The sequence below is a fragment of the Anarrhichthys ocellatus genome, unplaced genomic scaffold, assembly GCF_004355925.1.
Source record: "Anarrhichthys ocellatus isolate YVR2014 unplaced genomic scaffold, GSC_Weel_1.0 scaffold32, whole genome shotgun sequence".
NCBI classification, from domain to species: Eukaryota; Metazoa; Chordata; class Actinopteri; order Perciformes; family Anarhichadidae; genus Anarrhichthys; species Anarrhichthys ocellatus.
The window spans coordinates 5605579-5621469 of record NW_022280062.1 but is presented as its reverse complement, the minus strand read 5'-3'; the positions used below and the strand labels follow the sequence as shown (position 1 = coordinate 5621469).

The following is a 15891-nucleotide window of genomic DNA, read 5'->3' as shown; positions in this document are numbered from 1 at the left end:
GAGATCATAACGATGCCATTTAAGACACCGGAGTGATCCAATGAAAACCCACCGTTTTATGTTCACTGCAGCTCCCACTTCAAACATTACACAGAAGTATGATGTCAATTGGTCTCGGATAATTTGGCTCAATCATCTAACTGTCTATTCGAAGTATGTAAAAATAAATATGACTGATGTTAAACAATACCTTCATCTTTGCGTGAGAAATGCATAACTTTTAAACAAGCAGCACAGTAACGTACATGCTGAAAGTATTTGGGAGTTAATTATACAAAACTGAAGCAGGAAGGCCAAAAGGTTTTTAGTTCATTACAGAGAAAAATTGAAGGAGTCATCTACTGATTTGTATTTCCTGATATTGACACATTAAAGCCAGACTGTGGAACTTTTGAAAGAAGAAATAACAATCTTCCTCTTATGAATAAAAAGTTGCTCAATTCAATACACTCAGAGCTCAGCAAACTTACCGCTGTAAGACTAACATTACTAACTCAGATCATTATCATAACGACACAGTTGGCTTTGACATGCTAACTTGTAGTTTATCTTTTAAATGACATGTTAGCAAGTCAGAGGGAAACACTTCGCTGGTTTGATCACAAAAGTAAAACAGGAAGGGAACACACCTGACCTAACTAGAAGACAGACTTGTTGTTTTCGGCTTGTGGTCGTCTCGCTATCAGTGAGGTCACCTAAAGATAACGATGCCTGTAAACCTGCAAAGTTCATGACACATTGATATTCTATCACCTTAAAGTTATTAAAGTGAAAGTATTTGCAAACAATTGGCTATATCTCTAGTAGACATGAGCAGTCCAATATTCTCACCTTTTAGCTCTGTTTTGGTCTCCGCCAACTCCTGAGGTAAATATCTTGTTCTTCAGTCGCTAACTGTTCAAGCTAGTTGCAAACTTTGTCCGTTTTCTGTCTGAAGCTGGGCGGGGACTATCCAGTAGTGTTTTGCTAAAAAAAAAAAAAAGAACTTTGTCAAGTATTAGGCAACAATCTCCTACTCTAATCTGCTAAATGTAACATATTCAAGATCTACATTTGGCAAAAGCTACTTCTTCAAGATACTTGAGAACACAATAAATTTCTCCATCTCACACTTTGGCCCTTTGGATAGGCCTGGAGTTTGTGAACCTGCAACACACACACACTCACACACACACACACACTCTTGCCAAACTACCCAAACAAGAGGAGATATATGTCCTTCCACAGAGCTTTTTACAGGTCTCCAGGCAGCCGAATGAAGGTGTGTTCCCAGCTAATATCAACAGTTGAACCGGTGAACATATCGCAGAGGGACGGGAGTAAATGGTGTGTGATAGCATGTAGCATTCTCTGACTACTGCTGAGGAATGTGAGCAAGGAATTTACTGCACCTAACGGGGATGCTTCTGGTCCATGTGTTTTTCAGCTTTGACACCATTGAAACTCAACCTGCCCACCAATACAGCTGAACTATGAACAGGGACGAGAGTTATGGAGCCCTTTAATATGTTTAACGGTTGAACAAGTGCTGCACGGATTTGAGCCATAACCCTTTAAAAGTTTCAATTGCAGGCAGGACAATTGCATTGTATCACATGTTTGAATAAAGATGATCAAGTTATGATTATGCATGGCAAAGTCATTACTGCACATCCAAACAGTCTTACATAAGACTGTTTGGATGTCAGGAGGAAAAACATGCATGGATGTCAGCTCAAGTTGAACCACAGAGTCTCTGAATACTGGGCCAAGTGCCAGCATGTTGTCATGTAGTTACACTAATGACAACGCTAAGCTTCTGTCAGACCAACTTTTACATAATTGTTTACAGTCCTTGTTCCAAAATGGAGACAGACATTGACAAATGTGAGAATTATAGTTGGATTCGCCTCACACTGCAGAGAGCAAAAAAAAGATCCACATGTGCAACATTGTCTGAGGATTATATAGGCAAGGATCAAAATTCATTTTCCAGTGTCTGTGTTAACTACTCTATGAGCCAATTTGTACTGAAATCCATTTCAGCTCAGCAGGCATTACTGCCTATAACACGAGGCACAGTTTGGTGGTTTTGCTGGTTATTAGCAACCATGCAATTACACTCGTAAATTTCCAGAGTCCCCTGGTAAAACATGCATTAATATCTGCTGACATGATTTTTGGTAAAACCGCGAGAGATTCGTATGCTTCATGTAGAAAATATGAGTGCTTAGCACAGGCTGCAGACACAACGGGCAAAAATCTCACGAGTAAATCTAACGACCTTCTTTTTCTGATATTCAAGTTGCAATATTTTTCATATCCTGGAGTGCTACCGAGGTCCACGGCTGCCGTTCTGCAAGCTTCTCTTCACAGAGCTCTCCAGAGAAGTGATTGGATGGTGGGAGAGCCAATAGGCAGCTGAGCAGCAGGTTATTTGAACTCTCCTCACACAACTCAACTAAACCAGACAACATTCTCTGACTTTTAAAACATCATTCTCTCAGTCATCATCTGTCTGCTCAGTCACTGCTCCCGTGGGCACAGAAAGAAGAGGAAGGAACACTTTTAACCTTTTTTTTCTTGTTTTCTTTACCTTTACATCAAGTGTATCCAGGATGGGAACCTGCTACTTCTATTTACATCTGGAAGTCTACTGATGCACCTGTTGATCAAGGACAACTTTGTATGTTCAACAATGATCAAAGTTGCTGAGATGAAGTCTGAGACTCTGCTTCATTTTGAGGACAACATGAGAGCAGAGGAGAGGAGCAGACTGAACTGTGTAGACTTACCTCGGAGCAGTTTAACAGACGAGCAGAACACAGAACTGCTGCGATGCCAGGACACCACTGACGACAGCTCTCCGATCAAGTACAGAAGATACGGGTACGCCCTTTTTCTCTGTTGGAAATATTGTTTTGAACAGTTAAACAGGTGGTCCTATGAAATGATGAAATGTACCGTAAAATGCAATATTTTAAAGACATATAAAAAAGATAATTCTCAAACTAAAATGTAGTTTTATGTTCTTCCTTTTCATATATAGTTGAAAAGTTATTTGCAGTTTTTGCAGTTCTTTAGAAATGTCAGTCACAGACATTTGTTATTTATAAGTTTCATAGTTTGAACAGAAGTGATCGTGGGTGGTCTTTGTGAATCAACGAGGCAACTTGTGATTCCTCCAGGTCTCATCTAGGTGGTGTCAAAGTTCGCCACAAGAGACAGGTGCTGCAGGACATGGCCCGACCGTTGAAACATTGGCTGTACAAACACCGGGACAACCCGTACCCAACTAAGACAGAGAAGGTCCTGCTGGCTCTGGGCTCACACATGACGCTAGTGCAGGTGAGAGACGAGCTTGTGCAAGAGAGCATGGATGGAACGGATGAAGGAAAATCTACTTTAGGGATGTGTTGATTATGAGTGTTGTGGGTTAGTCCGTGCTGTTCTTTAACAAGGTGCATCTGTGCAGGTCTCAAACTGGTTTGCAAACGCCCGGCGGAGGCTGAAGAACACAGTGAGACAGCCAGACCTGAGCTGGGCGCTGAGGATCAAACTGTACAATAAATACATCCAGGGAAACGCTGAGAGACTGAGCGTGTGCAGCAATGACACTGACTCTGATGGTACGGGCTACAGCATAATTTCATAGTGTATTTAAGTTCATTACTCTGCATTTGTTGAATTATGAAAAAAAAAAGATTTGTATCTGAAACTTTTTCCACTAAAATAGCAGTATTTATCATAGATTGTGTCATCTTATATATTATATTTAGTTTCCTTTGCTGCAGATGAAGAGTGTCCCTTACAAACTCCTATCAGCCAATCAGACTTTGGCAGGTCATCTTCCCACAAGAGCGTGCCCGAGAAGCAGGGCAGCCTCCTCGCCATGGCGGACTCCGCCAACAGTGACGACGGCGCGTCACCTCCATCCAAGTACAAGAGCGGTTTACTGAACCGGTATCTGAATGACACCCTGCGGCACATGATGGCGGCGAAGGCCGAGGGCATCCCCTCGGCCCACAAGAGGAGGAGCCACTCCGAGTCATTCAGCTCCATTGAGTGTGATCGAGATGTCGTCTCTCCGGCGTCGTCCTACGAAACAGAGGCCAACTTCGTCTACCACATGGGTAAGAGATCTCGGTGTTTGTCACTGTGCAAGACAATATCACACAAAAAGCAAATAGATTAGAGGAACATTGAGCTTTAACACAAAATCTACACTGAACATGTCTAAGTAGAATCAGGGAAAGCACGTAATACTGCAACATTGAGGGTAATTTGGGAGGGAAATTGGTGCTAGCACCCCCTGTCCACAGAAATGATGAAAGCATATTCCTTGTTAATTGCAGATTTATGTTGAATTCGAGGCAAAATGACACTTTAACTACCCTGCTTCCCCTCGGTTCATCTTTAACACACCACAGCGTACAGTAAAATAAGAACAGACCGAACAGAAACTTCCACATGGCTCCTCAGAGCTCCCTGACATTAATAAATCTCTGCCTCGGAAGCTCTGCGAGATTCAATTATAAAGTTACAGCGAATCTGGGAGGGAGTTTGACACCTGGGTGCCCTTTCAGACCTATAGGGAGCCCAGCACACTGACAACACTCAATCCGCTAAAGGTACAGGAGCCAAAGCCTTTACAAACATTACTAATAAAGACTCAGGCAGAAATCTCTCCTTTTAAAATTGGACGCAGCTCACGCTGGCTGCCGCTTCACACCGCAAATATAATTTCCATATACTAGAATGTGCCATTTGTTCCGCTTCAGCTTCTTGCCATAGTGGAAATGTCCAGTCCAGTCTCAAGGACAATTACAGAATGTCTGAGACTTTATTCTTCCCAGGGTGAGAAGAGGGAACCTCAGCCAAATGTAGAAATGGAGCAGTCTGTCAGTAAAGCACTGAAGACGTCTCGTTGAGCGACTGTCAGAGCTGCCACTCATTTGTGAGACAACCCAGAGCAAGATCACTAATATCCATTTGGCTTTTCCAATTGCTGTTAGAGGGTGTAGCTTTGCTTCCCTGACTCATGTGTGCTGAGGCAGGCGGCTTCTCCCAAGTATTACTTTCCTACTCAAAATCTATCTAAATGGACATTATATTATAAGAGTTGTAAAAAGATTTTTGAAACCAGTTCTACTCTTTAGGATATTTCATCTAAAAATCAAACAGGGCATGTTTTAGTTACTTTTTTATTATTTCCAGGCAAACATTACAATCCTGGTCTTGGTCTAAAGACAAATGTTTAATGGATATTATGATTGACTGTGACAACACTTCTGATCTGTATCCGGGAAACTCAGTTTAACCTCAAATTGGCCTAGAGATTGGTAACTTGAATAATTAGATTAATTCATCATTTTAACAAGCTTGTACATTTAACCAGTGAGATGGTAAATTGTATAAAGTGTACTGTCATGCTTAAACATGCAAAATACGAGATTCAGAGCATATCTATAGCCTCCACAAGGTTCTCAACGTGGCGACTGATTAGCCGGCGGCTCGCAGCTAACGGTGCTAACAGCGCTAATGATGGAAACAGTGCTCACAGAGCTACCGGGGTTTACCTAATGGGGAACTGGTTTGAACAAATTGAACAAAAGAGATATAACATGTTAATTAGTGAGCTGTATAGGTTTCTTGACTGGTTAGTTGTTTTTTAACTTTTGAAAGCACTATGCTAGCTAGTTTTCTTTCTTTATGCTAAGCTAACTGTCTGCCGACTGCAGCTTCATATTTAGCATACAGATATTTGAGAAGTATCAATCTTCTCGTCTAGCTCAGAGCAAGAAAGCAAATAAGCGTATTTCCCAGAATGTTACACAATTTGAACATGTTATTGCTCTCTTAGTATTTGGGGGTTTTCTTGATGTTGTCATACACTATGTGGCCATCAGCACTCTTGAAATGTTTGTGCAAACTTTTAATGTATCCCTGCTGGTCACATTAACAGTGTTTGCAACCAAGTACGACTCCTCTATGAAAGTGAAGTGGAAAGTCAAGCTGCCAGATGCATGACAGGCACTAACACCATTAACACGTGTATACTCCACCCGGGAGACGGTTAAAAGTAAACCTCAACTGACGTGCTAATAAGTGATTCCACCACACAGTGTCTTACAAGGACGCTTTTTACACATATCAGTCTGAATACCACAGGCAGTAAAGTCTCATGGAATAGTGGCCTATATGTTAGTGATGTTACCATTCACTGTAGCCTGCAGGAATGTGAAGGTGTTTATTGTGGTACTCGCATCAACTTCAGTGTTTCGCTTAAAAAGACTGGAGAGCCATAAATGTGACCACAGTTGTGTTTTATTGGACGCAGAGCGACGAAAAGAATATCTGGACAAACGCCTTGCTGCGTTTTCCACCTATTTTGTTTCAAATGAAAACATGCATGCTGACAGGGTGTCTCTTGGTAGTGAATACATATCGGCATTGAGGAAACAAGGTGTTACAATATTTTCTCAGCACACAGTTGTTTTGCTGGCCTGGGAACGCCTCGGGATCCCCCAGAATGAGCTGGAACATGTTGCCGGTGAGAGGGAGGTCTGGGTCGGCCTGCTTGACCTGCTGCCACCGCGACCCGACCCCGGATAAGCGGTGGAAAATGGATGGATGGATGGACAGTTGTTTTGCAGTGTTGGTCCCAATGACACACTTGTGAGATGGGGGTTTAAACTGATATTTTGTGAGCACACCCAAATACTTAAATCCCCTCTAAATTGTAGTTTCGTAAACATTCAAATATTTGTTAGTTTTTTTGCCCAGAAGATTGATACCTCCCTCATGTTTGTCAACTAAATATGAAGCTGGAGCTAGCAGGCGGTTAGCTTTAGCTTAGCACAAAAAATGGAAGAAGGGGAAGACAGCTAGACTAGCTATTTTATGAGTGCAAACACGCAACTTGTTGTTTTTACACTTGAGTTTTTGTACAGATCAAACAAATGTAAATTGTTAGCTTCAGAGGTGCTGGTAAGGGAATTTAGTTTTGTTTGTTCTAACAGAGAAAGGCTAGCTGTTTCACTTCCAGTCTTCATGCTAATTTAAGCAAACTAGCTGCTTGCTATCATATTTAGCATACAAACATGAGAGAGCTATCAATTATCTCATCTGACTTTCGGCAAGAAAGTAAATAATAGTATTTTCGCAAACTATTCCCTATTTGTTAATAAATAAGGTAAGCTCTAATATAAAATTACAATACTGCAACTCAATGTAGGCTAATATAAAAAAGTGATCAGCTTCATTACCCCTCGTAAAATTCAGTTGTAACTGATCCGTGCTGTGAATTTGAGACTCACCAGAGGTAAAACAATGTTTTTTCTTGGTAATAAATACAACAGAGGTACTCAAGAACTTTCTTGGCAAAGCGCGTGATAAGAGAGAAATAATCAGGGACGTTCAGTAGCAAAAAAACATAAAAGCAAAATGATTTACTATCAGCAAGTAGTTGCTCTTGGCTCCCGCCTGGCTAAAGAAATCAGAAACGGGGATGTTTCAGGCTGTTAGGATTGAAAGACTGTGTTTCACAGTGGGCCTCTAATTTCCCTGTCTGTTGCTCTCTGAAGAAACATTGCCTTTGACCAGCTTTTATTTGCTTCAATGAAAAAAGGCAATATTCCAAAACTAAAATGAAAAATAAGTTCTACATATAATGCACGGACCTCAAACAGAGAGTGTGCATGCAATATAATATTACTCTAAATTTCTATTTATTCTGCTTCTTAAAATAGTCCGAGATACTGTAGTTTCATTTCAGCTGGCATTGTGAGAGAAAGACCGTTTCTTCTTCCACAGATGAGGCCCATAGGTATTCAATCATAAAACACTCCCCTGCCCGTTGGTATAATTTCACTTTGAGCTCAGGCCTTGGTCAAAAAAGATGGAGATGTGCAGGGACAGCTGTTGGAAGGGAATAACATGCAGTGGATCAACTTTATAGGTACAAGCAGAGCTTTGGAAACCTGAAAACACAGAGTCAGTCCTCATGACACATTGCAGATATTGTGCTTGTTTTTCCCACTCAAAAGCTCAAGAGAAACACTGCATTGCATTTGTTTTGGCAGGAGTAGTTGAGCACAGCCCGACTGGTGCACTTCAGTGAGTCAAACCTATCTGGCACTGTAAAACACATCCAGAGAGACACACTGGACGACGAGTAGCAACTGATATTTGTATTTGGGAGCAGCTTCACATGAACAACATAGATACTCACACACATGCTGCAAATTTAAAACTCATGTATTATCACTAAAATAAGGTCATGAAGCCAACATTGATTGTCCTGTGAATATTCTCTGTTCGCAATTTCATTGCCATCAAGAAAACTGATTCAAGTTACATTTAGGTGAGTCCTTTCCTTCTCTCTTGCAGACACGGCGGACTATGCTTCAAAATGTGACAGGTATGTGTAATTATTTATCGCTTAATCTGCAATCGAATTGCATGTTTTTTTTTGCATTCTTTCATCAGCTTGAAAAGTAATACTCGATATAATCCCCCTCTTGAAACTGAACCACCACCTCTAATTCATCCACATTATTCTGGCTGTATATCAGAAGGAGAAGCAAATCCACTATTTCTGCTTTGGATTTCTGAGATTGCTCTTTGGCTGATTTGGCTCTTTGTCTTTTTTTCATATAATCACAGGGAGCAGCAGAGAGGAGGCGATCAGACCTGGAGGGAGATCCACGCCGCCGTGGCTCTGACCAACTTGGCCCAGGGGCAGAGCTGCACAGCGGACCAGAGCAGCGCGACGGTGCCCGGATCTGGCACGGGGCAGAGCTGCACCCGAGGGCCCTTCTCGGGTACGAGGACCACTATCATGGACAGGATGTTTGTCGCAGGACCCACCGCCGCTCTGAGGCAGAGCTGCACCGCGGGGCCCACTCTCACCAGCCGCATCATCCAGAAGTCCTCTCATATCTCGGAGGTCCAGACTGTTAACGTGGCCCTGGCAAACAGTGTGTAGGCATGTCACTGGAGCATCTGGTCTATCGTTCCTTAGAATACCAGATGCTTAAGTGCCTTGCAGCCTCGGTTATTTTGTAATTCTGATCAACTTTGACATTTTAAATCTTTTTGACATAGTTAAATAGAAAAACTAACCTAATGCAGTTTAGTATTTTCTACTGTTTTTGCCATGTTTCCAATGTCTTCCTATTGTCGTCTGTTGCAGTAAGTTATATTAACTTCCATGAGACTGGATTATCATCCAATGTTTAAATTTGACAGCAGCTATTTGAATAAACCCAATGTGAAATCTTTTGACCAGTCATTTGCTTTAAATCATCACTTTGCAGTGGCTGGAGCTGCATACTTATGTTTTACTGAACTGTATTTAGTGGTAGTTTTCATGTGTGCAATTGTGGCTCTCGCAGTTTCATGATATACTTTGAAATTGCTTTTTAAACGGTTGTAATATGGGCAGAAGGGGTGGCATAGTGGACTGAGCATGGGGGGACATTTTTTATATTTGTTAGAAAGTAGGTCAGTAAATCAACAGTTTTCAGAGAAAAAGCTTTAAAAACCAACTGTAGGCTAACTTTGTAGCACAAAGCGGCTGACAGCTAGTCGGCAACTAGCTAGTGAAACCTGAGCGTGTAGAAGCTAAAGAAGCCAGAGTTAGCTTTGTGGTGACCAAAAACAGAGCTAAAAGGACAATTACCAGGTCACCATCAATGGGATTTGCAATTGACGGTTAAAAAAAAAATTCTCCAAAAGAAAATGTTTTCTCAAATTAAACGATGGTTACTGAATTTTCTATCCGTTTTTGAATTTACAAAAAAGACCTGCACACTGTATTAAAAGCTCCCGGAAATTTTGTTTTTGCAATGTTTCAATCTAACAGAGATCTCCGTCAGGCATTATTAAAATATAAAACAAGTACCTGTGTTTTTGACCAGCTTTTCTGTTAAAATTGTTTTTTACGATATTTCTGAAATCCCGCCAAATGTTGACAAAAGCAGCCCAAATTTCCTCTCCCACCCAACTTAATCACAACTAGTCCAAATGGGCAGAAACCAACCCAAATTGGGAAGACTGGCTCCATGCATGTATATCTACTGTATGTGTAGACAGGCTGCTGGTAGCGAACAGCTTCCCATGAAATAATAAGGTAAATTACAACAGGATGTCTTTCTGGGGAACAAACTCACAGCAAACGTCGTTATGATAAGTGTCGTCTGTTTTTGATGTAAAAACATAAAATCAAAGCTCAGGAATCGTCTGACTTCAATATGGGGTCATCTGTCCAAAACGTATGTTGTTTGTTTCTCTCTCTCTCACACTCACACTCACACACACACACACACACACAAATAAGCCGAGGGAGGATGCCTGGTACACTTGTGGTGAGCTTCCTACATCTGGGGACATCCTGACACCAAACATAAGCTTGTAATCACACTCAGTCCTCTGGGACTAATTCACAAAACATGATTACCAAGATTTTTCCACTCCCTGTTTTGGTCTGTTTTTTGACATTTTGTGCAAAGAATGTTTTTTAGTCTTGCATGTGCAACAGGCTAGTCATCAACAAAGTATTATGGAAAGAGCACCTCACTCCTGTTCCCACTGTAAAGCTGCTCTTGATTAGACGGGCTTCTGCACCACATGGACACGTCATGGCAGCTCTCAAATGGCAATTAAACAGTAATTAGTCTTGAGGGGACGGCATCTTGAGGTTGTCATTTATTTCAGTTTGAAACAATACAACGGTCACCGGACCATAACTCCAACACATGTCATTCCCTCTTAAGGCAGATATCAATTTAACATATCGCTGAATATGATTCAAGTAGGCGCACAGCAAAAGCAACAGGAAGAAGTACAGGAATAAAAAGGTTGACAGGATTTCAAACAAGAAAAAGGAATTTGAACAAACAGCAACAATACATGAAATCAATACTAGACCGTGGACAGGAAGCTCTTAGGAATGCTCTCATACTATAATGTGTATAATGCCTTCAATAAGTCAGTGGGACATCGCACCACACAGAAACTGATAAATAAACGGGTAAGAGAGCCAAGCTGAGATTAAATGTACAAACGGCTTGCTGTTTTACCAGGCATCAGAGAGGCAAAAGAAAGTTGTGCATTAAAGTGAGTAAGAGAGCATATGTTATCGAGCTCTTATTACCGTAAACCTTATACTTGTGGAAGTTATGGTCCAGGTCAGACATGCAAAGACAAAGAAAAGGTTTAGTTGCAACAAATCCTATGAGATCCAGATGGCTACTTGTCTTGCATATTTCAATGTAAAGAGGAAGAGAGAAAGAAACAAATAGGCTCATTTGAAAGCCTCTATAGGTTCTGAAGCGCTGGACTGGATTAACAGTGAAAAATAAACTGGTTTCAGGAACCGGGGTCCATCGTGAAAGGTCTTGTTTGGGAGCATTCACAGTGTTGTGGTGCATTATGACAGATCACTCATGAAAAGAAGTCTCTTCCACCACTATCTGCAATCCAAGTGATGTGTTGTTTGTGTAATAATGCTTAGAAAGATAGGTCTTCTAGAACATTTTAACTGTAACTCTGCCGCTAGATTTAGACCTTCAGGGGACTCCTGTCTTGATTATAATGAACTATTTTGGGTAAAATTTGGAACGCTGTGTACTGTAACCTACAAATTGGTTCATGTAATAGGCACTACGCTATTAACCTGATGCCTTAATGCACAACAGAATCACCGCTGCCATTAAGTTAAATTCAAACCAGACGTGCACTTGGCGTTGTTATGTCAATTTAAAAGGCTATACTTCCTCAGGCAAGAGGTTGTGTTTGCATGATCCTTTCGTTCATGTTAGACAGAAAGTAGTGACAGATGATAGTAGAAAAGGAAGTGTGCAAACAGCAAAGTTCTTTAGATGGACAGAACTACTCCAACAATAAACCTTTTTAAAGTAAAAGAAGTACTCATCCAGTTCATTCACACCCCCCCCATCCTCCTCCTCCCCTCCTCCTCTCTCTCTCCCCCTCTCTCTCTCCGTTTCTGGTCTGTAGTCATTCCCATCACTTTAGTGCTTTTTTTTCCTTCCGTCCAGTTTCAGGGTATGGAACAGTATCCTCCACATGCCCGGCCACTGCCCGGCTCCTGTTCCCCCAGACGGACCTTCTGACCCTGGCTTTCACTCTCCCAGAGCCCCGGAGTCTGGAGGATCTTCTCCACAAGCTCCTCAAAGGCACACTGGACGCCATCTTTGGTCTTTGCACTGGCCTCTGTACAAAGGAAAGAGGGTTACCAAGATTTATAAGATCAGCTACAAAAAAAAAACAAACTGGTACCACACTTTCCAAAATGTTACAAAAAAAACAAAACACTACATGTCAGCTTTTAAATCCCAAACGGAGCCAAACAGCCTTCTTTTTACATTACAGTCACTAATGATAGAGATTTTAAAAATACCCATGTGTTGACAAACATGACATATAAAGTATGACATGACTTCAGTTAAGGAGCCGTGGGGTGAAAACATCCTCACAGCGGATCAAATCCACGACATCTTCTTGCCCAGCCCTTTTCAAAACCCCGTAATTTAGCCCATTCTAAAATGGAAACTCCATAAACGTTAACGAAATTTCCCAGAGAGGGGCAGATTGGAGATGAGAATCAGCAGCACATGTAGACATGGATGGGATAAATGAAAGCCCGCTATAGATTTTAATCATAATGCAGTTCTTCTGGAGCGGCCGCATCTTTCAGCGCGAGAGTCTCGGTAATGCCAAAGCAGTATAAACAACGCAACAAACCCAAACTAAACGCACGACTTACTAAGTGATGTCTTTAATGTTCCAGCGGTGCAAAAATACCGTTCTGACTTTCAAGTACAGTACGGTAGGTTTTAGTGGCTCGACACAGGAAGTTACACGTCACGGCTCTAGTAGTTTAAGTGACCACGTCTAATTCGGACTCTTACCAATAAAAAGCATGGAGTGTTTCCGAGCAAATTTCAGTCCCTCATTTCTGTCCACTTCATGGTCGTCCTGAAAAACAAAAAGACATCCTATGTGCTTTTTCTCTATGCGGAATACACACGGTAAAGGATAAAACACCAAAAGGGAATAACACCAGTGGACGGTGAACACATTTATTAAACACTTCCAGGACTTCCAGGTATTGTACAAGTCAAACCGGCACAAACAGGACTCACCCGGTCGATTTTGTTCCCGACGAGCATCTTTACGATGTCATTGCGTGTCGTGTAGGTTTCCAGTTCATTCAGCCAGTTTTCGAGCTTTGTGAAAGTCTCGCGCTTCGTGACGTCATATACTGCCAAAAGCAAGCAAAAGGAGAAAAAGGAGTTAATGGGAATATTTGACACGAGCGTAATTACATCTTTGTGAAATCTATAACTCATTTTAACAGGAAGCTGCAGCTGTCCGACAGCCGTTGATTTACAGTTTTTATCCAAAGTGACTTGCAGGATAATGTGTAATGAGTAAGTGAGGATGTGATTCTTTCACTGGAGAGAGAACATGGCCTCTAGGTCTGGAGTGGAACATGGTATGTGGCTTTATAAGCATCGCTGTTTACCAAGTATGACTCCCTGTGCACCGCGGTAGTAGCTGGGCGTCAGGGTGCGAAACCTTTCCTGTCCGGCGGTGTCCTGCAAAAGTAAAATACACTTAAAATCAAAAGGCAGCAAAAGCATCCATGACACACCAAGCTTCAGAGCAACAGGTACACTAGCCAGCGTCCCCTTTCACAGACTCTGACTTTAAAAAGTGTTCCCGATAAATCTGCAAGGTTGCAGGACCGTCCCGCAGTGGAATCGACCATTGATTGAGAACTCCGCACAGATATTCTGCTTGAGGGAATTCTTCCTCAGAACACGGTTAACATGTTACATTTCCATGCATTATGAAATGTACGCAATTATTTTCTAGTAGTATATTTCTATAAGTATTTTGAGACTTGGCATGTATTTGGGCCTAGGTTATGGCCTCACCATGCATGTTGTGTTGTCATTGGACATTTATGCCTCAGGTAAGGAAGTTTAATCTGTTTTTCAGTTTCTTTCAGTGACTCTGTCTCTGCAATGTCGCCATCCTGTGGAGAAACCCTATAGTTCATCATGTTTTTCCTGACAACAAAGATTAAACTACAGACAACACCTAAGCCAGACTTCAGCCTTACCCATATGGCGAGCTTTGCTTTGTTCCCATCTATTGAGAGCGTCTTTACTTTGAAATCCACACCTGATCGGTCACGAGAGAAAGAGAGGAGAGAGAGAAAGGGGTCCATGTTAAAAACATCAGAAGCTTCCATACATCTGTATGTATGTGTGTGTGTGTGTGTGTGTGTGTGTATGTATATGTATGTATATATATATATATATATATATATATATATATATATATATTTATATATATATATATTTATATATATTTATATGTAAGTCTGTGTGTGAGTAAGTTAAAAACCTATCGTCGCAGACTGCTCTGGGTCAAAGGTATCTTCTGTGAACCTCAGGAGGAGACTGTTTGGGGAGATTAACAGCATGGAAATAAGCAGCATACAGTATAATAGGCTTTTGTGGGTAACAACAACTATACAGTTTATGTTGATAATTAAAAGATGATGAGCAGCAGCAAACAAAATACAGGTGAACATGTTTTAAACTGCCTCTGTGACGTTGAGGTTATTAGTCACCTTAATGGTCAACTTGTTACCAGTAAGTATTTGGCTTAAACTCAACAACACTACCGGCTAGCTGTAGCATCAACTGCTGAGCAACGGAGGAATAAACTTACATAACTAGGAGAATGTCAACATTCACGACAGGCTAACAGCTAACAGCGAGCTACAAACACACAGACGCACACCTGGACTTTCCGACTCCGCTTTCGCCAATTATCAACAGCTTCAGAGTCGTCAGCACGTCGTCCTCCATATTCCTGTCGGAGCTAGTCTGACTTTGCACTTTGCGGCGCTTTTTAACGGTGAATTTCACTTGTTGTTTTAGAGCAGCAGGCGGCTAAGCGGCTCCGATGACAGCCTGCTGGGGACGCAACTTCCGCCCGACCTGCCACGCGTGACGTCACGGAGGTTCGTCACGAGGTTTGAAATTAAATAAAACAAAATAGAAAACAAAAAATGAATATGTCGTCAGTATGTTATTGTATTATTGTAGACTTGACGTTGTACATCAATATAGATGAATAGAGTTTTAAATTAATTTAATTTAATTTAATGAAAAAATTCCGAGATCATTTACAAAATTACAAAAATGATACAATGTTTTACAATAATGAAAGAAATGTGTTTTATTTTATCAGGAGGCTACGTTGTGGATTTGTAAAAAGTAAGTTCCGTGACTATAAATACCTAAAACATTTACACAAAATGTGGTTTTGTGTTCATGGTTTGTATATTTTAAACAAAGCCACATATGCCTTTGCTAATGTGGGCCAGTTTACCCTGAAGCAGAGGTGGATGGGGGATTAGAGGGAAGTCTACCATAGAAAATGACTCTCAACTGACTGACTGAAAACAAAGTAAATAAAGATCCACATTGTAATAGGCCTTTGTTCTGTGCCTTTGTTACATTTCATCAATCTTCAAGGGCCCAAAAGTTGAATGTTACCTCACCCATGAGAAGGAATCACCTGGGGCTTAAGCAAAAGGAAACCATTGACAGTAAGTATTGAAATGGGACCAGTGAACCGTACTACACCAACTGTTCTACAATAGACTCTTTGACCGAGGCCCTCCTCAAACCTCATCAGTCTCTGTTCATTGCAGAGTAGCCAACCCTGTTATTATGCAAATGTAATTATGCAAATGTCATCTAATGATGGAGCAGAAAAGAGTCTGCAGCACAATAAATACAGCTGGTTGTGAATCCTCACAGCTCTCTCTAATGTTGAAATTCATGAGAAAAGGAGCATCTG

General features: G+C 41.3%; 2 protein-coding genes across 2 annotated transcripts; one reads left to right on the top strand and one right to left on the bottom strand.

Annotated features, from left to right (window-relative positions):
• The first annotated feature begins 2638 nt into the window (after positions 1-2638).
• LOC116393304 (homeobox protein Mohawk-like) lies at positions 2639-8968 on the top strand. Its single transcript, XM_031865495.1, has 6 exons — positions 2639-2868; positions 3168-3327; positions 3455-3608; positions 3774-4112; positions 8371-8401; positions 8647-8968. Exons 1-6 carry the CDS (start codon positions 2639-2641, stop codon positions 8966-8968), a joined length of 1236 nt encoding a protein of 411 aa, XP_031721355.1.
• A 1707-nt stretch (positions 8969-10675) lies between these two features.
• Positions 10676-15027, bottom strand: LOC116393033 (ras-related protein Rab-18-B). The gene is made up of 7 exons (XM_031864911.1): positions 14824-15027; positions 14422-14477; positions 14135-14196; positions 13532-13604; positions 13149-13267; positions 12915-12981; positions 10676-12216 (listed from the first exon to the last, which is right to left on the bottom strand). Exons 1-7 carry the CDS (start codon positions 14889-14891, stop codon positions 12044-12046), a joined length of 618 nt encoding a protein of 205 aa, XP_031720771.1. The 5' UTR covers positions 14892-15027; the 3' UTR covers positions 10676-12043.
• Between the last annotated feature and the right edge of the window lie 864 nt (positions 15028-15891).